This window comes from Hyalella azteca, unplaced genomic scaffold (assembly GCF_000764305.2).
Source record: "Hyalella azteca isolate HAZT.00-mixed unplaced genomic scaffold, Hazt_2.0.2 contig59, whole genome shotgun sequence".
Taxonomy (NCBI): Eukaryota; Metazoa; Arthropoda; class Malacostraca; order Amphipoda; family Hyalellidae; genus Hyalella; species Hyalella azteca.
In genome coordinates, this window is record NW_025930421.1 from 34,760 (window position 1) to 59,814 (window position 25,055).

At 37.2% G+C, this 25,055-nt stretch overlaps 3 protein-coding genes across 3 annotated transcripts; 2 read left to right on the plus strand and 1 right to left on the minus strand.

Annotated features, from left to right (window-relative positions):
• The first annotated feature begins 436 nt into the window (after nt 1-436).
• LOC108668143 (probable glucuronokinase 2) lies at nt 437-7,912 on the plus strand. Its single transcript, XM_018155299.2, has 14 exons — nt 437-636; nt 1,216-1,278; nt 1,879-1,985; nt 2,194-2,419; nt 2,706-2,845; nt 3,092-3,272; nt 3,789-3,943; nt 4,252-4,392; nt 5,132-5,245; nt 5,521-5,749; nt 6,005-6,188; nt 6,511-6,603; nt 7,027-7,196; nt 7,557-7,912. Exons 1-14 carry the CDS (start codon nt 634-636, stop codon nt 7,647-7,649), a joined length of 1,899 nt encoding a protein of 632 aa, XP_018010788.1. The 5' UTR covers nt 437-633; the 3' UTR covers nt 7,650-7,912.
• Nucleotides 7,913-9,518: 1,606 nt separating this feature from the next.
• On the plus strand, nt 9,519-23,273 carry LOC108668136 (acylamino-acid-releasing enzyme-like). Its single transcript, XM_047880296.1, has 14 exons — nt 9,519-9,532; nt 10,190-10,346; nt 10,703-10,824; nt 11,364-11,427; nt 12,093-12,318; nt 12,947-13,101; nt 13,443-13,620; nt 14,344-14,476; nt 14,978-14,987; nt 15,212-15,368; nt 16,821-17,049; nt 18,627-18,717; nt 19,157-19,236; nt 20,499-23,273. Exons 1-14 carry the CDS (start codon nt 9,519-9,521, stop codon nt 20,605-20,607), a joined length of 1,725 nt encoding a protein of 574 aa, XP_047736252.1. The 3' UTR covers nt 20,608-23,273.
• On the minus strand, nt 20,647-24,908 carry LOC108668138. Its single transcript, XM_047880328.1, has 3 exons — nt 24,843-24,908; nt 23,687-23,785; nt 20,647-22,692 (listed from the first exon to the last, which is right to left on the minus strand). Exons 1-3 carry the CDS (start codon nt 24,906-24,908, stop codon nt 20,860-20,862), a joined length of 1,998 nt encoding a protein of 665 aa, XP_047736284.1. The 3' UTR covers nt 20,647-20,859.
• Between the last annotated feature and the right edge of the window lie 147 nt (nt 24,909-25,055).

Below are 25,055 nucleotides of genomic sequence, written 5' to 3' on the forward strand. Positions count from 1 at the left end.
TCAACCATGCGGCATTCCATTCCATTGATCTTTCGTTCGCCACTTCAGTGACTTTTTTTGATGTCGCGGAATTTGCGGAATTCATTCAGCCGCGGCATTCCATTGATCATTCGTTCGCCACTTCAGTGACTTTGACGTCTAGTCCAGCTGTCTGCTGTGCGACGGGCGTAATTAGGGCTTCAAAATATTGTTTTTGCATTTGATTTTTCCCCAATGGCAACAAGAGTCTTCTTGTATATTCTTGCTATAAACTTGGCTAGTTAGCTCAGTCATGTTTAATCAGTGTAGCTTTCAAAATTAGGTCATTTTTAATTTTTTTATTTTGAGTTATATTATTCCCTGTTGTTCTGCAAGCAAAACATTTCTCTAACTTCAGTGTAAGTTATGATAGCATTGACAAAAATTTGACATCTGCCACATAAGATTAAGTTCCTCGTTTACCAATTAAACCATTACTTGATCAGTTTTTCAGTACTGATGATTTATTTCATGTGCTGCTTAAAAAATCTCTAAACTAGAAAAAAGAAAAAAAGATGTCTACTAATTATGTAGTGATTTAGCAAATTGATTTACTAAATCATTTATATATGTTGCCTATTTACTGTTCTATTTTATTTGTTTGAATTAAACACTATGGTAAGTGGTAATCATTAAAGTGAAAATGTAAAACATTTTAAATACACTTGCATAACAATTCCAGTCTTTAAAGGCAATGATAAACATTGAACTTTCAAATTAATTTTGAGCATTGCATTGCCCAGATCAGGCCTAAAACTTTGCCAGTGTTAAAAGGATTGGTTGTCCAGAGTATTTACAAAAAAGACATTTAGATGCATTGTTGAAACTGTTAGAACCATGAATCCCTTTTAACAGCCTTGACAAATAGGTAATTGTTGAACTTCAATCTTGTATGCCAAGCTAGGCTTATTCTTCACTCTATTGGCAATTTAGTAAATAACTTATTCTTATTGTCTTTGTCACAGACATTTTTGTCATTTTTGTGTTATACTTACAGAACAAGTTTACCAACATCTTGGCACTGGAAATTTCAGCAAAAATGCAGAACTAAACAAATTTTGAACTTTCTTGAAATATTTTAGATTTGAGCTGCTAGATTTGTGAACCATTAACTTGGTATGAAAAAACTTTGAGGGCATCTGAAAAAGATGCTTTGAACATATAATTTCCTATTACAAGCAATGAGTTTATTTACAGGGTCCAGTTACTTGTATTCTGCTGGTGGCTGGTCATGCATCTCGTTTGGCTTTTGACGTTCAGGTAAGCTTATTGTTGATTTTAATTTGAATATAAGTAATAATCATAGTTTTCTATAACTCATATGGATGCAAATACCATAAGTACATTACCTATTCATACATACTCCATGTATTTTGATTCTGAATTATGGAATTCTCAAAAAATTCCTACACTTCAATCATTTAAGTTGGTAGTATGCTGGTCAGAGTTTCTTTGACCAAAATATGAAAGTTACACTCTGAGGAATCATAGTATTGCAATAATAGTAGGTGGAAATGTTGTGATAACATTGCTTTTATTAAAAAATATATTAGAGAACCAAGGATACATTCTTAACTGAACAAAATTACTGGTACAATGCTTGGACACTGAGATGGTTTCCATTCATTACTTGAAAACTTTAAATATTGTTATTTAAAATAATATTTATTTTCATTAATTACATAACAAGATTTTTCATATCACAATTAATTTCTATTACAATTTTCTAACTTTATTTCCAATAACAGTGCTATGCTTATTAATCTTATATCATGTAGACACTGTTCACCCCATGTGCAATTGGAATTTAATGTGAAGAATATTAAATGTTTGATTATTTATAACTTGTAATTGCCACAGAAAGATGTTTCTGGCTGCCTTTCCAGCCTACAAGGGATTCCTAAAGCTCTACTCCCAGGACCAAATAGAAAAACTATTTTGGACCTCTGGTGGCAAGCTTTGAACCAGTAAGTTTTATTTTGAAAATGTTTTTGCTACTATAGTGTGGAGAGTTTTTTTGAATAATATAATTGTATATTCACTTTGTAATTGTATTTTTCAATAAGATATAGAAACTATAATTGCACTGTGTAATCTATTACTATTCATGAAAATGTGGTACCTATGTACCAAAGTATTTAATTGACTAGATTTTAATAATTTGTCTGCATCCAGGTGTGAAGACGTATCACAAGTCATACTTGTGACCAATGCTGACAAGTACAAGCATTTTGAGCGGTGGGCAAGTGCTTCAGGATTTCCTCTGACAAACATAGTCAATGATGGATCAACCTTGCCCAGTAAAGCTCTTGGAGCTGTTGGGGATCTGGAGCTGGTGGTCCGAACTCGTCAGCTGCTGGACTCTGACGTTTTGGTTATTGCTGGTGACATGATGTTTCAGGTGGTACACATATAATTTTATTAATTCTACTATGTTTATTTTTTGAAAATTTAAGCAAAATAGAATTATAATCAACAATAATCTATGAGACACATAACCAAAAAAATGTTAGAAAATTTGAGAATAATTTTTATCTTTTTTTGGCTATGTGTAATAGTTTTATTAAGTTGCATCTCATGATATCACTTCAAAAATAAACCTTTTATAACAAAAGCCATTTTGAATACAATTTTGAAAGGAGTATTTTATATTTATCATTAAATGAATAATTAAATCTTTTGACAAGGCGGGGAAGTTGAAAATTAAAGATGTTGTGGATTTTTGGCGGGAACATCCAGATGGGGATGTGGCTGTGTGCTACAGCTTGCAGTCGTCTGAGCTGACCACCAGTCGAGGCATCCTTGAAGTTGATGACCTCTCAAAAAGGTTTGTTTACAGCTGGACTTTTATATCATTTTTCTTTAATTCAACATTAAATAGTGTAGAGTTGAAATTTTATGCGATAGCCATGAAGAATAATTCCAGGCCCTCAAATTTCAGTGGTTCAAGTCACATAACTGTTTAATTCTGCTCATTATCATGTTCGTGTACTTTTTATTTATATATTTTTCATGTTGAAGGATGTATGACGATTCTATGTGAAGAAAATTGTAAATTTTTTATGTATTCCAGAGTGACAAAATTTTTGGAGAAGCCGCTGCCAACCGCTACAAGTTCTCGTTTCGGAAGCGTGGTATTTTATGGCTTCAGAGGAGCAACTTTGCAGCAGCTGCAGCCTTATTTGAAAAGCAATGTTTCTCAACATTACCGCACTATGGGCAGCTTCATTGGCTACATTGTGAATGAGCTGAAGGTATATTTTTATGGGTTAAATGTTTCATGATAAATGTTCACTTCTTTGCGTTTAAACTATATTTATCAACGATTCTTTGCTTTTAAATTCTTCAAATGAATTTTGCCAAGAAATCTTTAAGTATGTCCTCTATATTTTTTGTGCTTTTAAATTCTTGAGTAATTTGCAATGTTTGCAATTAAGTTATATTAATATTCCTTTTGTAATTTCGTTTTGTCGGTATCTTTATAAACTTTTTATTTGCAACTAATCCATTGAAAAATATTTTCAATTTAAAAAAAAAACACTCCGAAATTTTAATATAGTTTTTGTGTGTGATGTTATCTGTCCAAATTTTGCAACAGAAATTTTTGTGGAAACTGCAACAAATATTAGCTCTGAAATTTCTAAATCAATTTCGATTCAGTTGGTTTGAGCTCAGAGTAAAAATGTTTCCTTCTAACTTTATTTCTCCAAAAATTATTATGTGCAAAAATTATCCTCGAGCTACTTTTGACTTGGTGTGACTGTTTTCAGCTGCCAATGTACGGCTACCTAGTGAGCTCAGACTTCCAGTTGATCGGGGACGTATCACTTCAAGACTACCTGAGTTGGCTGCGACTGTACACCAACAACGCTCCCCTCACAACCTTCACTCCCAACAGAGGCTTCAAGGCCAGAGCTTTTGCAAGGTATTGTGTCTTGTGTATTTTCTGTCATCTTTGAGTAGAGAAGTATTTTATGTATTACGTCTTTTTTTATTTTAGTAAGTAAATTTTATGTCCTTTCCTTACTGCTTCATAGAATTGATTCTTACTTGAGAAAGTTGTAAATTGTTTTATATGTTCGTATTTTAGTTGTATTTTTCATGGTAAAGAGGAATGATGTTATGAATTTCAAGTTCAAGGTATTTCTGGCTGGTAATTTCCATGTTTTAGGAATTTCAAAATTAGTTTTTAGTTGATTTTCGCACCTAATCGGAATTCCGTATCTCTGACAGAGTTGGCATCGTTGGCAACCCTTCTGATGGCTTCTATGGTAAAACCATCGCCATGACCATAGGCAACTTTTGGTCTGATGTTACGATAGAGGAGAGCCCTACTTTGCGACTCCTGCCACATCCACTCAATGATCCTACAGAGTAAGTCATTAGAATCTTTAGCAGTGGCATATGTTGAGCATTTATTTAGTGCCATTTATCTTTTATCGGCATATGTTTCTATTGGTTAAAGCGAAACCTTGTGACTCCTGCCACATCCACTCAAGGATCCTACGGAGTAAGTCATTAGAATCTTCAGCAGTGGCATATATTGTGACATTTATTTAGTGCCATTTATCGGCATATGTGACATTTAGTGACATTTATCGGCATATGTTTTGATTGAGGAACGTGCAACTTTGCGACTCCTGCCACATTGACTCAATGATCCAACGGAGTGAGTCATGAGAATCTTTGTGAGTCAGTGCTAGCAATACTACAGATATAGATGCATCAATTGATTAAATAACTTTTTGAGTTAGCATATGTATAATTAATCCAATAGTGGAGTGCTGACGCTAGCTAGCGGCTAGAAAATGTGGCAACAGAGAACGTATCTTGAGAACAGATGGTTCATGGTTAGCGTCTGGCGAGGATCAAATGTATCATGACGTGTCGTGTGAATTGTACACAAGATGTTCATTAGAGGCAATAAGGCTTGAAAGAAGCTTGTTTAGGTCAACACGACCCTACAAGAGCTGTCGGTATTCTATTGTTAAATAGGATATTAATTTATGTATTAATTACCAATTATTAGAGATTTTAACCAACAAAAGTGGTATAATCACAAATTGTTTGAAATATATTATTTATTCATCATTTAAGAATTTATTGCGTGCAGATTTGGCTCGCTAAACGACCTGCATGGCATCAGTACAAGGGAAGGATACTTGGGTGGCCTGCGACTGCTGCAGGCGACTTGCAAAATGTTCTTGCATTACTGCACGCAACACAAGTAAGATGGCTGCAAGATTTTCAGAAAGTGCACTTCTAGCTAGTTCATTAATTTTTTAGCACAATTAGTGCGCCTTTTCAATCATAGGATGTTTAAAATAAATACCGTCTGCAATGGTGAATAATTTAACTTGTATCTTAAGAATAATCAAAATTGTTCAGTTAGCGACGTTTTTCTGCTCACAGTGTGATCATTACATCTCAGATATATGGAAACTGCACCCTCTTACCAGCGGATGTTGTACGTGTGCCCCAATTGATGGCTTGTTTTAACAGCATCGTCTTGAGCGGTCGCAACTTCACTCTGAGCTACGACACCAACATCCCCCGGCAGGTCGGGCTTGCAGGAAGCTCTGCCATCGTCACGGCTGCCCTGCACGCGCTCATGGCCTTCTATGAGATCTCGGACGACCAGCTGCCCAAGACCTTACGTCCGCAGCTCGTGCTCGACGTCGAGAAGCAGGAACTGAGCATCAATGCTGGTCTCCAGGATCGTGTTGTTCAGGTTTGTTTTCTACAATTTATCCTTTATAACCTATTGAAAACGTCGGCAACTGAGTGTAGGTTTTGTGTTTATATTGGTGTGTGTCACATTAACATAAGTGGTGGTGGCAATTAGCTTCAGGCGTACAAAGGCTTAGTGTGCATTGACTTCACCCGCGAAATAAAAAAAATTGACTTTTCTCGCGAAAATATTTGAAAGTGATGAATTAAACAAGAGTGTTACAAGCAGTGACATGGTAAATTCGATATTCTACAGGTGTACCAAGGCTTAGTGTACATGGACTTTTCCCACGAAATCCTGAAAAGACAAGGGCACGGCCACTACAAACACATCACGCTGCCTGAGGGCACCAAATTGCCATCCTTCTTCCTCGCCTACAGGCCTGACCCTTCTGACTCTGGCAAGATACATTCGGACGTGCGAGAACGCTTCGACAAAGGTGGTTAGAGTGTGAAATATGTTAAGAAAAGTGCTGTGTGTGCTGTGACAGATATTGATGAAATATTTGCTTTGAGAATATTAGGAAAATGCGTGCCTGTTATCTGAAAAAAGTTGGTGAAATCATATAGCCATGGTCTCATATATACGGGCTCTCGAATAGAGTAGGTCTCTAATAGGCAATTTCTGTATTATACAAGATCTGTAATGGAATAAATATATAAAAGGCCGGATCTTTTTCCAGGTTCTCACATTCTTGTTTTGGACAAAGTCGCTGCTAAATAACAAATATTAAAAACAGCTTTGCTCATTGTTATTGCCAGGTGACGCTCTTGTACAAGAGGGAATGTCGCAGCTTGCGAGCATCACTGACATGGCGCTCGCCGCCATCATGCGGGCTGACTGGCACAGCCTGGGTAATTTGTTCTCTTAAGAATCGGTCACAACTATTACACTGTTACGTAGTTTGCTGAAAAAATCGCTATTTAATCCTTGCTCTATTTTGCGATGCTATACCGGTATGTCCAACAATTGTGTAAAACTATCAACATGTAATTGTTTGCAAAACAAGGTTTCTAGTCATGGTTTCTAACATTGTTTTCTTTTCATAGTTTATAGTTATGGTCTATACTTTATAGTCACTGTTTCTAGTCATTATTCCTGGTCACAGTTTCTAGTCATTTTTTTCCGGCAGTGGTTTTTATTGACTGTTCCTGGTCCTGGTTTCTAGTCATAGTTCTTGGTCATGGTTTGTGTAAAAAGTAAAAAAAGACAGTGCTATAAAGTACTTAAACATAAAAATTTGTAATTCTTGCTTAATTTTTGAGTTATCATTTCAGGTGGCTTGATGCGCCAAAACTTTGGTATTCGGAAGCGACTGTACGGACGCGAGGCTCTCGGTGAGCAGAACCTGCGCATGGTGGAGGTCGGGGAGGCGGCTGGGGCGAGTGTCAAGTTCCCCGGGAGCGGAGGAGCCGTGCTTGGTCTCGTCTCCCCCAACACTGATATGGTGAATTATACTTTCGGTATACTACTAGTTACTAGTAGTTGATATGGTACTAGAGTAGTTAGTATAACAATAATTACCATACTAACAAATGGTCTGTTAATATTTTTGATCAGAAAGATTGCAGCAATACGGTATGAGTGTTAAATCCTAACCAACGTTTCGAAAAGTGCTGCACGTTTTCTATGCATTTGCATTGAAATCGCCTGAATCTATCGTGCGTGATAAAAAATTCAAATTTGGTGTGATTTTATCTTTAATTCATCGAATGTCATACCGCGTATTGAATCATATAACGTTGAAGTGGTTCAGATATACAAATTTTATTTTGCTCAGGTGTTGATTTATCCTTTAATCCTGCAGGACTCCCTGCGATGTCAGTACCAGTCGGAGGGCTGCGTTGTTGTCGACGTCATCCCTCAACTCGACTCCAGCCGTACTCTTCTCCCCCTTTAATGAGGACTGTCATGCATTCACTACATGCAATTGACGGCAATCTGACAACGAATATCAGACTCCAGCAATATTTATTGCACTTTAATGAGTAACGTATCAGATTTGCATACGATTAAAATATCGCTTCGAAATTCCCATGATCGCTCTTGTTTATTATGAGGAATGTTTGAACACCAAACAACTTGTGTACGTCCGCGGGTGTGGTGAAATATGTTACGTGCCAACAAAAAGAATAATCATGATCTTTATAAGAATAATCATGATCTTTATAAGAATAATCATGATCTTTATAAGAATAATCATGATCTTTTACTTCTAAGTTATAAAAAAAGCAAATTTAGTTTTACGCTTGGCAACTTCACAGATCTTGCTGATGCACGCGCAATAGCTCTGTGTGGGCAGAAAGCTTTTTGAAACTTTTACAATTAAACTACCAACTTTTCAGTCAGTCATCATGCTAAATTTTCTTGATCCGAATCAAGAAATTTAGATCGGTCAAGGAATGACTTAGCTGACCAGCCTGTTAAATTTGTAGTAGATAAATCAGGCTGATTAAGTATAGGGCATTTTCTCCCCACGTTATGTGATGGTGTGATTAAAGTTATTGCATCCAACTCAAGATATAACAATCCTTCTGACAAAATAAATTTTGCTTTGGTCAACAAGCAACTATTATTAAATCATTTTTACCTAATCAAGGCCATTTGAACTTATATTTTGTGATGCCGTTAATATAGAGTACTTCTAGAGTGTGTCAAGCATTGTATTTGTTATCCGATGGTGTTTCTATTGTTATTGTGGATTTTGTAATGTAGTTTGCAATGTAATGCATATTGTATTGTAGAAAATTTTTACGCAATTTTATACCAGAAAATTTGTACACAATTTATACCAATATATATAATAAATATAATATTAATAAAAAAATATTAAGAGATATTTACGGTCTCTTAATGTTTTATTTTTATATCCATTTGAGGCTTGCGACTATTTTCCAGGATTTTTTATGCGAGCTGTTAGTTATATATTTTAATTTTAACCATTGAACGATTTATCATAATTTTTAACTCTATTAAATGATCCAAACTCTTCTGTAACGCATCAGTTTACTTTAATTTGGCGCATAAATTATTTGCATAAGTCTACTTTAATGTCATTTAGGTCCAAAAAAGAAGTGTACACAATGAAAGTTTTCTTCTCTGGCGATCGTTTATTCAACTCCATGTTCTGATCTACCGCAAGGAACAACTTTCCCTGGTCATTTCTCTATCTTGTGTTATATTTTTCTTCCCAAGTCGATATCAAAATTTCAATAACACTTGTTCATTGTTGTGTTCTTTCATAAATTATTTAAATAATTAATAAATTAATTAAATAATAAATTTTCTCTTTGGCTTAGAATTTTACCGAATTCTCTCAATTGCTATGATTTGATCTCACGTTAAATTATGATACAATTGTAAATCTTGCCAAGTTTATTTCGAATTTTGGTTTTAATTTAGAACTCATCATTGCCATTCAGGTTTTTAGCGCATTTTCTCATTTATGGGAAAAATGCACTATTGTGGTCGCCATGTCCGTCTGTCTGCCTGCCTGCCTGTCTGTCCGTCTGTCCGTCCGTGACCTCAAGTTTTCGTCGACGAGAAAATGCGCTCTCTGTCACTCACTGCAGTGAGTACTGAGTTATATTTTTAGTGAATGCATTGCTTACCTATGTGTTGATATCGTTCTAAAGTGTTAACGCTGTTTAATATTGAATAACATCGCATTAAAAGCGTGGTCTTGCTTGGTATGATTAATGAAAAAATTACTGAGTATGCAGCAGCATAAAATATATACAAAGGCGATGGAAATAAGCAACAAATCAATATGCATGATGAAAGGTAAACCTGATAAGAATAAGGCGTTGTACGCGATACTGAACTGAACACTTACGGACGAACTGAAGCATTTTAAGTGTGCCAAATGACGGCACTTAGCAGTGTTTTTGTGTGCGAGTTTGCAATGATTATAATTTCTTAAGTAATTGGTGCTTTCGATGTCACTTTTCACAGACCCATAAAAAACTCAGCAATTTGTACGAGTACTCAGGAGGTCTCAACCGTTATTTTTAGGTCCAATAAAATATTTTGTTTGGATTTCACAGGATTAGCATAAATTGATTCTAAATTTTAATTAGGAAGCAAAAAATCAAATGACTTGGCGGTACTGATTGCATTTCAGAATATTTTGTGATCAGTTCCGTGTTTTTAGCGCAACTTCTCATTTATGGAAAAAAGGGCGCTATTGTGCTCGCCATGTCCGTCTGTCTGTCTGTCCGTCTGGCTGTCCGTCTCTCTGTCCGTCTGTCTGTCTATCTGTCCGTCTGTCCGTTTCTCTGTCTGTCTGTCTGTCTGTCTGTATCTGCCTGTCTGTCCGTCTGTCTGTCTGTCAGTCTGTCCGTCCATGACTTCACGTTTTCGTCGACGAGACGGAAACGACGCTCTCTGTCACTCACAGTGACTCACTGCAGTGAGTACTGAGTTATATTTTGTTCACAGGCAGCTCATAGCGCGTCATGGATACAGCAGAGCTTGGCTGGTACAGAGCGACGCCAGCTTCAGCGCTGAGCAGAAGCCAGTGAAGTACATGCTTGTACAGCGTCCTGACCTGCCTCCATGTACTATTGACCTCAGCAGTACTAAACTACACGGCAAAGTTAGTAAACGTTTCCGAGACCGTCATTGATACTACAATATATTTTTATGGCGTGTTCTTCAAAGTACTTTAACGCCCAAGGAATGCGTTTCCAGTAGCGCTGTTCTAGCAAGATTGGCGCTGGAACTACGAATTTGAGTCATCGTTTGGTGGTTTGAGTTCCAGTGTTTTGGATCAATGATTGTAGGTCTTGAATAACGAGCAATTATTTCTAATACTGATTTTAGTACACGTTTCGTGTGCCACACAAGTTTTTATTCTAATGCCATGTCCTATCAAGGTTATAATTACATTCCTAACCTATTTCTAAGAATATCTTACTGATATTACTGATTATACTGCTCGGTAATCATCAGGTTTACTCTGACGGGGAGTTTGGGTGCCTGAAGTTCTCCCCAGATGGGTCGCATCTCGCCTTCGTCGCCGAGCAATACCGACCGAAACCGAAAAGTTTTCTCGATACTTCCGACGATGCAGAGTATGATTTTTACTGCTGTTTACTGTAGATTATATAAAATTAAAAATGTACTCGTGTAGTTACGCAGTTCATGTTGTTATATGCGTACACATTTATTTTAGCACTGTTACTCAACTGCACCACTCGATAATTCGATTGTTACTCGTCATTAAATACTGAAATTCAGCAAGGTTTATTTAGGTTCTTATAGTGCTTAATGTCAGTGAAGAATTAAGATAATAAATAAAATCGATGTTACTCGCCCATGGCCAAATCGGCTACAACTTACACGATCTGCAATCCGACAATTGCGCGTGTAGTTATACACTATTACGCATGCTATAATATACTATTGTTTTTGTATTAAAAGACTAATGTGAGTGTATTAACACATTATTTTGCGTATAATAGCACACTATTGTGCGTATTTAACATGTTAGTTTGCGTATAGCAGCACACTATTGTGCGTGTAGTAACACGTTTTTGTGCGTGTAGTAACACGTTATTGGTCGTCTAGTAACACGTTATTGTGCGTATTTACCGCCGAAATTTACGTGCAGAGGGCGCGGTGACCAGTTCCTCTCTCTCCCTGACTGGGGCGAGCAGCTCACAGGCAAGCACAAGGTTATTACTTACTCAGAAATTTCCGTCGAATATTTTTTTAAATCTAGAAAATATTCTTTAGGTATTTCATCAAATGAAATTTTAGAGAAAGTATGATTGCAATATGCAGCAATACAAGTGGTAAAGACTGAACTTATTTTGTCAAACAAACTGTTGTAAATCTCGCTCCGTCTCGTATTTATTACAAAGCATTTAGTTTCAACAGTATTCTATAACCTAATTTGAATTTTATTTCAAATGAGCATTTAGTGTAAACATTAACCTATAGCTTTATTTAAATCAAGAACCATCACGCTATATTGTACAAATTAGAGTGCTGCAGTTAATCCTGTTTGTTCAGAGCGTGGTGGTTGTGATGGTGGATGTTGAGTGCCGCTACTTTTGTTTTCCCAGAGCGTGATGGTGGTGATGGTGGATGGTGAAAGCAGGTACTTTTGTTTTATCAGAGCTTGGTGGTGGTTGTGGTAGTGAATGGTGACTGCAGTTAATCATTTTTTCCCAGAGCGTGGTGGTGGTAGGTGGTAGTGAATAGTGACTGCAGTTAATCTTATATCCCCAGAGTGTGGTGATGGTGATGGTGGATGGCGAAAGCAGCTACTTTTGTTTTCCCAGAGCGTGATGGTGGTGATGGTGGATGGCGAAAGCAGCTACTTTTGTTTTCCCAGAGCGTGGTGGTGGTGGTGCCCGTGGATGGTGACGGGACTAAGGACAGTGATCGTGTGATGATGACACCACCTGAATGGTGTGCGGGCATAGGCCAGCTGCAGTGGACGGGGCCCCAGGAGCTGGTGGCCGTGGCCTACGTGGACGCAAGTCCCCGACTTGGTCTGATTTATTGTCCCATCAGGGAGGCTGTTTTGCTCCACGTGTCGCTCACTGAAAAAAAATTCAGTAAGCCTTATTTGACGTATGACTATTGAATTCGTATGACCTTTTTCTATTTTATATCAATTACACTCCATAATAGTTTCATGTCACGTGTCGTTATAATTTTAGTTCATGGCATGTCATAATTTTATTCTATATCAATTTTAATACTGCAAGAATTTTTTTTAGGTTTGTACTGCTTACTCAAACATCTTTGACTGTAGGCATTTTGTGAATAATTTTTGAAATTTATGGTCAGATGTGCCAGTAAAAATAGTGGAATGCTTTCAAAATTTTCACATAAGCATCTATTACGTATATTGTTCATTGTATGTGTTATCGTCGTTGAATTTACATTATTTAAAATGAAAATAAATATAAATTGCATAATTTCTTGCGAGTGGTTCTGATTGTCATGTATTACAAAATATTTCAAATAATTATTTAATTAAATTTCCATTACATACCATGACTATTACAGAAATTATTATTTTATACAATATAATTGAAAATATAACCTATAAAATATTATTGAAAAGATAACATATACAATATAATTGAGAATGTAACATAAAAAATAATATTGAAAAAATAACTTTAAAAATATTATTGAAAAGATAACAAATACCGGTACAATATTTGTTTGCTGCAGCGGAGTTGACCCCTCGAGGGGAGTGGGTCGGGTCCCCTCGCCTGGACCCCACAGGAGAGGCCCTCGTGTACCTCAGAGGCCCCGTGGGAGGCCCGCACGTCAGGGAGGCCCAACTTGTCTCGAGACCTTGGGGGCCTCAGCCTCTACTGGATATAGTGCGTCGAAATTATACCTCTACTAGAAACTGTTCATGGAAATAATACCTCAACTAGGTGTAATGTATCATGTTAATATATATCTTAGATGTAACCTTATCATGTGGAAATTCAAGCCCAGTTCTAGCATGGGTGGAACCTTCAGGCTTGAAAATAATAAAGCTTTCCTGTTTGCTATGCAGGCAGTGCGATATGTATTGCTCCTAACATGTATAATGTATTGCTTCTAGCACCAGAAACGCCATAATTGAACCTGCTACCGTTACCAGGTACCTCCTGCAGTGGTCATTGATTACCAACGAGTCGAGAAATACCATAATTGAACCTGCTACCGTTACCAGGTACCTCCTGCAGTGGTTATTGACTACCACCAAGAGGAGCAGGTGCTGCAGGACGGGAGTTTGTTCGCCGGGTTGACGGGCGCGTCTGTCGTCCCCGAGCGCTGCTTCCTTGCGCCACATCAGCTCGTGTTCTCCACCACCGCGCGCTTTGCGACGCAAACTTACGTTGTAGACATCAGTGAGTGAAGTCAATAGTGAATACATGATTACTTCGGTGAGTGAATTGTTTGTTGTTTGTTATGTAGACGTTGTAGACATCAGTGAGTGACGTCTATAGTGAATACATGATTATTTCGGTGAGTGAATTGTTTGTTGAGTTTGTTATGTTGACGTAGACATCAGTGAGTGAAGTCAATAGTGAATACATGATTATTTCGGTGAGTGAATTGTTTGTTGAGTTTGTTATGTTGACATAGACATCAGTGAGTGACGTCAATAGTGAATACATGATTATTTCGGTGAGTGAATTGTTTGTTGAGCTTGTTATGTTGACGTTGTAGACATCAGTGAGTGAAGCCTATAGTGAATACATGATTATTTAGGTGACTGAATTGTTTGTTGAGTTTGTTATGTTGACGTTGTAGACATCAGTGAGTGACGTCAATAGTGAATACATGATTATTTCGGTGAGTGAATTGTTTGTTGAGTTTGTTATGTTGATTTATGTTTTTTAACCTTTTAAATAATCTGTTGGCATCAAGGATATTAAATTTCCAGCAGACTTTTCTTGACAACGATGAGTCTTGCCTTTTTAAAATGAATACGATTAACAACAATCAATTTTAGGGATAAAAGGTTAGCAAGGGAGCCGTACCATCTATTTTAATGTAGTTAATAGCACCATTTGTTTATGATATGAAATAATTAAAGAATTAGGTTATTAAAATAATTTACTTCACAGAGAGTAAGCTCGTGGAGGCGTTGAAGGCTCCCTTGACGGGCAGCGTGACGGCGCTGGACGTCGCGGATGGACGGGTTCTCTTGGGCCACTCTACCCTCACCGTCTCTGCCTCCCTGCACCTGCTACCGAAAATGTAAGGAACCCTGCCTACATAATAACTTAACCCCACAACTGAGACCTGCAGTCAGACACCGCGAGCTCAGCGGTGGGGCGCTCAGGAACAAACCCCTAGGAGCGCTAAATCCCATAGGACTTCTGACGAGCACAGACACCCGTCAGAAGTCCCCCCTGAGGCGGGGTAATGAGGGACGGGCGGGGTAATAAGGGACAGTACAAGGACAAGACAAGGGACGGTACATGTCACCGGGCTACAGGTATCCGCAGTATTATTTACTAAGAATACTAGGATACTTCAAAGGATACTAAATAATAAGGATACACAAAAGAATACCAAGAATACCTACTACACGTCGCCGCGCTGCAGGTATCCTTCGTCTTCTTTTGTGTATCATTATCCTTAATAAGGATGATAGGTACATAAAAGGATGATACACGTATGATACTAAGGATAATAAGGATTCCTTATTATCCTTAGTATCATACGTATCTTTATTATTCTTAGTATCCTGTGTAGGTATCCTTGTGTGGATCCTTATCCTTAGTACCCGAAGTAGTATTCTTAGTATCCTTGATATCTTTGGCATCATTTACGTACCTATATCTTTGTTATCCTTCATATCTTTAGCATTATTAGTATCATAAGGATCCTTATTAGCCTTAGTAGGTATCCTTATGTTTATCATTCTCATTTCTATCCATAGTATTGGAATAGTTATTTTATAATTATTACTGGCAATTTTTATTCTAGATATGTATTCCGCTTGTCGATGGCTGCCGCCTGGCTGAGGTGGCTGAGGACTGGCTGGACACATGGCTGTTGGCTGACCCACCCAGCCATCCTGACCCAGCGTACAACTCTGTCCCGGTCCCAGTCTTGTATTGTGGGCCCACTCAGCCCACTGCCGGTGAGTTCATCTTTAAAATAAAGGTAAATATAGATTGCGCAATTTCTTGCGAGTGGTTCTGATTGTCAAGTATTTTGAAATATTTCATATATTTACTAAATTATTATTTAAAAATAATTTAATACATGTGGTGAGCCCAATTATAGTGACACTAGACGTAGCATTAATACGCACGTTTGACTGGACAAAATAGATCAGGATGACCCAGATAACGGCAAAAGCGAGTCGCTTTTCGGACAGAATCTAATTCATATTTCTGAATATACGTTATATATTTCCTGTTCTGTTTGGCTAATGAAGGAGTAATGACTTTATTAAAATTTCTATCAAAGTTTGAAATTCGTGCTTCTTAATGTTGAAAATTTTCCATACACTGAGAGGTTTCCAATCTGTATTTGTAGAAAACTTGAAATGTAGCAAGAAAGTTTACAAAAAAGAAAAACAGGCTCTTGAAAGTTAAACAGACTCTTGAAAGTTGAACAGGCTCTTGAAAGTTAAACAGGCTCTTGAAAGTTAAACAGGCTCTTGAAAGTTAAACAGGCTCTTGAAAGTTAAACAGGCTCTTGAAAGTTAAACAGGCTCTTGAAAGTTAAACAAGATCTTGAAAGTTAAACAGGCTCTTGAAAATTAAACAGGCACTTTGAAATTAAACAGGCACTTGGAAGTTTAACAGGCTTTTGAAAGTTAAACAGGCTCTTGAAAGTTAAACAGGCTATTGAAAGTTAAACAGGCTATTGAAAGTTAAACAGGCTATTGAAAGTTAAACAGGCTCTTGAAAGTTAAACAGGCTATTGAAAGTTAAACAGGCTCTTGAAAATTTAGCATGCTCTTGAAAGTTAGACCCCCTCAGGGGGGACTTCTGACGCGTGTCTGTGCTCGTCAGAAGTCCTATGGGATTTCGCGCTCCTAGGGGGATTGTTCCTGAGCGCCCCACCGCTGAGCTCGCGGTGTCTGACTGCAGGTCTCAGTTGTGGGGTTAAGTTATTATGTATGTAGGATTACTTGCATTAACTTATTATGTAGGTAGGATCATTTACATTTCCCTTCTCTGTCTCTCTCGTGCGGGCGGCCGACGTCCCGTGTAAGCGGCCTCTTGTTCGAGTGTCTTTGTTTCTGTTGCTTTTCACCTGTCCCTCCTTGTCACTTCGTCTCTTTGAGATGCTAACGCTGCTTCTTTCGAGCCAGCTTCAGCGGGCTGGACAATTGAGACCTTCCGCCCCTTGTGGGTGATGATTAATTTGAGACTTTGAATAGTTGAGACCTTCCGCCTTGCTGGCGACGTTTTTTTTGACCTACAGTGCGAAATAGCTTGATAGCTGAAGCGCTAGTGAGCCATTATACTACTGCTACTACTACTACTACTACTACTTGAAAGTTAGATACCACGTATTGACTCTTGACAAAAATGGCCGCTGTTGGCGACATAAATGACATTGCCACAATGTAATTCAGGAGCCAAGCGGCCGCTGGTGAGTCTGCTGCACGGTGGGCCGCACTCAGCCTACACCAACAGCTTCTATATGTTGGTGGGGGCGCTGGTGGGCGCTGGGTACTCGGTGGTGATGCCCAACTACCGCGGCTCGTTGGGTGTCGGAGCTGCGGGCATCCATAGTCTGCCTGGCTATGTGGGTAGCCTGGATACTGGCGACTGCCATGCTGCTGTGCTCGAGTGTCTTAAGAGGTTCGTAAATGGAATTTTTAAATAATTTTTAAAGAGGTTCGTAAATGGTTCGTATAATTAAGAGGTTCGTAAATGGAATTTGTAAAATAAAACATAAATAAAATTTCTTTTTATTTGAATAAAAAAAATTATGGGAATATAATCTAAGATGACCGTATGTTAATGGTACAGACGAAAATCTGTCCGGATTAATTCATGGCTTTAAAGATGTCGTTTTAGGTGTTCAGGGAACAATTAGTCTGGCCGGTGAGCTAAATAGCTTGATTGTTAGTTTGGATTTGAAGCATTATGACTTGATCTGTCTTCATTACACACGCTATTGCAGTTTTACTTCTCCTTTCCCCGAAGACGAAATTTCTATCTACATGTCGCTCTTTTAAGACTATTCTGCTTGTCACTTATTCGTATTCACCAATTAGATTTTTATTTGTATTTTTACCGAAGTGATAAGCACGTATCTCTGTAGATATAACTAAGGTACTCTCTACTTTGTTCGCTTTCACTACTGGGATTGTTCATACTTCTTCACCGTATTTCCGTAGATACAACTAAGGATGTGCTCTTTAGCTCGTTTGCTTTCACTAATGTGATTTTTAATTAATTTTCGCCGCATTTCACTGTATTTAATTATTGACCATATTTAATTCTTGACCGTATTCAATTCTTGACCGTATTTAATTCTTGACCGTATTTAATTATTAACCGTATTTAATTCTGCACCGTATTTAATTATTGACCATATTTAATTATTGACCCTATTTAAGTATTGACCGTATTTAATTCTTGACTGTATTTAATTATTGACCGTAATAAATTATTTACCGTATTTAATTATTGACCATATTTAATTATTGACCCTATTTAAGTATTGACCATATTATAAGTATTGACCTTATTTAAGTATTGACCATATTTAATCATTGACCCTATTTAATTATTGACCGTATTTAATTCTTGACAGTATTCAATTCTTGACCGTATTTAATTATTGACCGTATTTAATTATTGACCGTATTTAATTATTGACCATATTTAATTATTGCCAGTATTTAATTCTTGACAGTATTTAATTTTTGACCGTAATAAATTATTAACCTCATTCAATTATTGACCATATTTAATTATTGACCGTATTGTATTATTGACCGTATTTAATTATTGACCTTATTCAATTATTGACCATATTTAATTATTGACCGTATTTAATTATTGACCTCATTCAATTATTGACCATATTTAATTATTGACCGTATTTAGTTATTGACCGTATTTAATTATTGACCTTATTCAATTATTGACCATATTTAATTATTGACCGTATTTAATTATTGACCGTATTTAGTTATTGACCTATTTAATTATTGACCATATTTAATTATTGACCGTATTTTATTATTGACATATTTAATTATTGACCTATTTAATTATTGACCTATTTAATTATTGACCTATTTAATTATTGACCTATTTAATTATTGACCTATTTAATTATTGACCATATTTAATTATTGGCCATATTTATTTCATGACCGTTTTTATCTATTGGCCGTATTTAATTCCTAACCGTATTTGCGTAGATACAACTCAGTGCTGGACGAGCGCAACGTGTTTCTCTGTGGCGGGTCGCATGGCGGCTTCCTGGTGACGTCTCTTGCTGGCCAGTATCCCGTGAGTCCTCTCTTGTTTTAATTATAATAAAAAAGTACTAGAAAATTATTTGATTGAAAAATTAATAGATTACATTTACACACAGAATATAACCTAGAAATCTGCATGAATTTTATGTCATTTATGTTTTATTTTATAAAAATGTACTCGCGCCAATTTTATTGTATTTGTGAATTATTCGTGTTGAATTGTTTTGTTTCTTTATCTGTGTAGAATAGAAATAATTATATTCTAAGGGCAATTTAGTTTTAACTTTCTCCAAATTTGGTCAAAAATTATATTTCGTGCATCAACTCTGCTCAATAAGTGTGTTCTCTAAACTATAATGTAATAATTTAATGTTTATATTTGCTTATCGCGTACATGAATCAAATTTACTTAATTTATGTAAATTTGGAAGTTTGTAACTAAAACTTGATCTCCATGGTGAATTTTTCAGGATTTTTATTGCGCCGTGAGCACACGAAATCCGGTTACGGACGTGGCAACCATGGCCAGCATTACGGATATCCCTGACTGGTGAGTCGGATATCCGTGACTGGTGAGTCGGATATCCGTGACTGGTGAGTCGGATATCCCTGACTGGTAAGTCGGATATCCCTGACTGGTGAATCGGATATCCCTGACTGGTGAGTTGGATATCCCTGACTGGTGAGTCGGATATCCCTGACTGGTGAGTCGGATATCCCTGACTGGTGAGTTGGATATCCCTGACTGGTGAGTCGGATATCCCTGACTGGTGAGTCGGATATCCCTGACTGGTGAGTAAGAGTACTGAGTTATATTTTTAGCGCATTTTCTCATTTATGGAAAAAATGCACTATTGTGCTCGCCCTGTCCGCCTGTCTGTCTGTCCGTCCGTCCGTGACCTCAAATTTTCGTCGACGAGAAAATGCGCTCTCTGTCACTCACTGCAGTGAGTACTGAGTTACATTTTTTACATTATGTACTAATATTTCGTGGAATTTTTAACTCTGGTGCCTTGATAGAACTTCTTATTTTTTGTTAATTATTACATGTTTATTTTTATGGGTAACAAATAAAAGATTCTATTTCACATTCTTTACTAATTAGTGGACTTTTTTAACTCTGATGCCTTAATAAAATGTTTTTGATAATTATTATACGTTATGTTTTATTGTTAGCATTGCTGCTACAGGTGGCTGTTGTAGCAATGAAAGATTTTTGTTCACATTCTGTACTAATATTTAATGGAATTTTTAACTCTGGTGCCTTGATATAATTTCTTATTTTTTTTATAATTATTAGATATTGATATTTTATGGTTAACATTGCTTTTCCAGGTACGTGTGGTAGCAATGAAAGATTATTTTTTATTTCTATACCCATCTTTACCAGCATTTTTAATTCTATTTTTCAAGTGGTGCCCTACTAGAATTAATATTTTTTTAATCGCCATTAAATGCATACATTTTATCAGTAAACTTGTATGTTAAATCATTGGATATTTGATAATAATAATAATGTTATTCTCACAAGGTACGTAATTTAGTTGTATATAAATCTGCATAAATTTATTTATCACACGTAATGCTGTGATATTTTTTTTGCTTCCAAATATATAGATAAAATAAATTCAATTCAAATATCAATTACAAAATAAAATAGTATGACAGTTTATCTAGTTACTTCAAAATTTTTAATCAAATGCATCAATATAAACATGAGCGACAGTTGCAAGTTATTAATTTTAGTGACAATTCTATTTGTAAATTTTACTGATAAATTACAGAATAAATTTTAAAATGTTTTTTTTTTTTTTTGCTCAGAGTGCACGTGTATCCTGACTGCCATCCTCTGAGAAAAGTGGATGTTGAAGTCGACACTCTGATCCACACCATCAATTGGTTTGAACAACACAAACGATGAGAGAAGCATGTGTTGTTTGCATATTGGCAGGTAGGACGGTTATCGTCATCGACGCGTTACTGGAATTCATTAGAAAAATATGCGGTGCGCCTGCTCGCTACCGTATATCTAAAACATTAAGCTAATATGCTGGCAAGAAAATTGAGACTTTACACCAAAATTCATTGGAAATTCTCCTGTGATTTAATTATCTTTGCTACAAGTGATGCATCTTAGTTATAGTTATTGGATATTAAATTATGGATATTTAATTCATTGGAATTTCCCTTGTGGTGCAGGTGTAGAAAACGCCCTGAAAAACGGTGACCAATCGTTGCTGAACCTTGTTTCCGAGTTCCCCTCTCTTTTGATATTTCCAATGGCTATAATTCCAAGGGAGTTCGCGGGATTGTTTTTCTGGACTTTTGCCGTTTCAAAGTGAGGCGCTACCAGGGCTACTGACAAACTTTCCGGATGAGGGAAATCTTTGAATTTCTCTAATTCAATAGTTTCCGTGGTGAAAAGTTCCATGTCTGTTTGTCGGCTACCAGTAAAGTGAGCTTCAGTGTCCAATTGTATGTTGGTGTCTTGTTCTGATTCGATCGAAACCGAATTAGATGAAGCGCTGCCACCGATCGAAGATCCATTAGTTGCTTCCGCTGCTGCCTCATCATCTTCACTAATTTGAACCTTTTCGTTTGGTGCTATCAATTCTTGTAGCCTCTCGAACGGAGTGCCAGTCAAAAGATCATGATCTCTCTCATTTTTCTGTTGGCTATTTTCGTCAAATTTGTAAGCTATGACAGAACCAGCCAAACCTGGCCACGAGGCGGGTCTCTGTGTTGTCTTTTTAAAACCCTGAATAGGATTTTCGGCTAGGTTCTCTATAAATTTTTCGTCCTTTGTGTTCAGTTCGAGGATTTCGCTTTGAGTTTCTTCATGATTTGCACTCTCATGATTTGAGATGTTCACAACATCCTCTGGAACCAGTTCGGAATCATTTCGTGATAAATTTAATGAACGTTTAAATTGTTCCCGGAACAGTTTGCCAATGGTAACAGGTTCTGATAATTGGATTTCTTTGCGAGAATCATTAGGTGACCCATCATGTTTGAAAGTTGTTAGAGAGACCGCTGTGCCTGCATGATTTTCAGCTCGCGCCCTTGCGACAGATTGTCTGATTGTTAGACGATTCCTTTGCTGTAACTGCCCCTGTAATTCTGGTTGTGGCTGTCGAGAGTTTAGATTTCTTTTAAGTGATGACTCCTCTTTCTCAGATCCCTGCTGTGAAACTTCACTTTTTGTGTGAGGTAATTTGTCCGTAGTGAAAGCGAAAATTTCTTCATCTACTTCCTCGTTCTTAATAACTTGCCAAGAGTTGATGACTTTGTCCAACAAATTTCGATCTGCTTGTAGTTCTGAAGGAGTTGTATTTCTCGGGTCTTTGTCGGAAATACTTTGCGTAGTACGATTCTTTCGCTGTGCATGTCTTCGTAATTCACGTGCCAATACAGACGGGGATAAAGTTGAAGCTTCTGGCTCTGGAGTTACGTTTGCAAGAATATCAACTGTTCCGACGATGTTGTCTGACAGTGATGTGCTTTTTGGTACCATTAACTTATCCCTTTTACTAATTTCGGGTGCCAATTCTGCGAAACTTTTTTGATTATCCTCATCAAAAGGCAATGCAACTTTATTGGCACGTCGCTGTTTTTGACTGCGTACTTCAACTTTTGAATTGCGAACGTTTGTTTTCGGAAGCTTAGTAGTTGCCGTTCTTGATTTTTGGACATTTTCGTCCAGCACTGTTACACCATTGATATTTCTCATAGCCTTGGGTTTCTTTTCATCAATAACGATGTTTCCGCCGTCGATATTCCGGAAAGTTATTTTAGGTCGGAAGCCCGTGGTCTTATTGACGGAATACAGGACGGTCATAATACGGTTGTCGGGCAGCAGTACGTTATATTGCCCGTCTACCGTCTCCCCCGAGCGTCGCTCCTCCTGTCTGTAGCGCGCTCCCTCGCCCACCTCGAACGCGAAGTTGTACGCCTCGGAATCCTGCCAGGACGAAATGAGGGCAAAGTTAAGACATAGCAATATTTTCTATAACGATCCGTATTCAATTTAACGTCCCATAACAATATATTTTAACAATTTAATAATAGCTTTAATAATAACAATTTAGGAATAATCTTGTGAAGAAAGAAATTTGAGCTATGGCTATGGTGCATAGAGAGTAGTGATTGGTTACGGTCGAGAAAAGCTCAATCTTGTAGCTAAATAGCGTGAAATGATTTATCTAAAACATCTAAAACATGTGAAATTGTGATAATTTGAGACTGCGAAATGAGAGTAAGTTTCTGTCTTTTATCATTAAGAATGAAAAATCGTGCGTATATGTGTTACCGGCAGGAAAATTTAAAAAACATTTCATCTGTATGGAATTTATTTCTCACATGCCAAAACATACTGAATCTCAAATTTGCTTGTTGTTCTTATATGACTATAAAGTTTTCACGCTTAACATATGGTTTCGACTTGAAATGGAAATAAAAGTATTACATTTTTAGTATTAATTTGTATTAATTAATTAATTTTCGTCTCTTGTTACTCTAGAAGGTATTTTTTGTATGTTGAACATTATTCTGAATAAATGAAGCCATTCAAAGCTCACCGTTTCTGGATTTGTTGTTTCACTGCCATCGCGCCTTCCATTGTCTTGGGGGAGCGGAATTCCAATCGTCACGTTTTCGGGCATCAACAATCGACTCTCGGGTATCAACATTCGATTTCTTTCGGATATCACCATTAGATTTTTGGGCATCACTGTTCGACTCTCGGGTATTACCATTCGACTACTGGGCATCACTGTTCGACTCTCAGGTATCACCATTCGACTTTTGGGCATCACTGTTCGATTCGCTGGCATCAGAGTTCGACTCTTAGATGTTGACATCAGACTTTCAGGAATCAAAACCTGACTTTGGGGACTCGCTCTTCGTCTATCAGGCCATAGCCTATGACTTCCGGGGTTTGATAGACCCTTGTTATTTAGATTCGGTAACTTTATCAAATCCATGGGTGACGATGAACTGACATGAGCGGCCACGGCTGTTGGCAGAGAATGTCTCGCTATTCTTCTTTTACGCACGACCACGCGACGCCTGATGCTGGAGTTATAGGCCAGCGCCACTGCCTGCAAAATATACGAATTTTGACAGGAACGTGATAATAATTTCGAAAAAGAAGACGAAAAATCACAGTACTAGGGTAATGGAGAGATTTTTTATAACGGATCTAGTAATTGGGCTTTCTGGGGAATCAAGAAGCACTTTTATAAGTTTGGTCGTATTTGAATACGATTCAGTATAAAGATTTTGTAAAACTTAGGCGTCTTGACGAGTACCGAAACCCGGGTCAATGATTCCTCGGTTTCAGCTTGGTCTCTTTTAAGTGTCTATTGTTTACTGAGGTATGAAATTTTTATATCGATTCTACCTTCTATGTTTTTCTTTACGCGGTGACTTATTTAGCTATCTGAGCACCATGTAACTGTTACATGGTACACGTACGTAAAGTTTACCGTAGATGTGAAAGAACTCACAGGATTCACGAGGAAACGAGCGAAGGTTTCAAATAATTATGGCTAGTTTGTGGACACTGGACGACGTATGTGGAATATACATCGTATAACTTTCGACCTTCTCAGTCATTTCCCCATTCCTAAAACAATGCTCGGTTCAACTTTAAATTTATTTAATTTTCCAATTTAAATTATATTGACCATCATTGTGAATTTGGATGATACAAATCAACAATACGATCGAATTTCAATAGGTGAATGAGTTCATGTTTGTCTATTGCAATTCTATTTAATTTTTATTTTTTTCCTGCAGTATTATGGCTATACACTAGAAAAATTACGTTGCAACTCATCGTCGCGCCAGCACATTTTCTCGCTTCAAGTCGCCTACTCGAATTTGCTAAAAAAGTTGTAGCAAATTTGACTGGGTAAACTGACCGTGAGACTGCAGAGAACCATGGTTGAACTATATAAATTTTTTATCGTTATCTTGTCGCTCTGCGCACGTAAAGAAATTCACGAAAATTTTTTTTAATTGCGTTTGGATGGTCAAAGCATAATCTTATTGAGGGATCAGACCAAACATGATCTTTTCTTCATTGCCGATAATACTTTATTATCACACCTACCACGAGACAGCAGAGCAGCAGTAGGGTTGTCACCCTCATACCGGTAAGCCCGTCACCACCACACTGAGGGAACACACGTACAACAGCTGCCCATCGTTAACGGTCATTACCGACACTCGCTTACCTACTCGTTACTCTCACTTTCTGGCAACTGCTATTGCCTTGTGTATGATCTATATGGAGTCAAGCCAATACGTCTAATTCAAAATAATGTCTAGTTTTAAAATTACAGATAAGTATTCAAACAATGTACT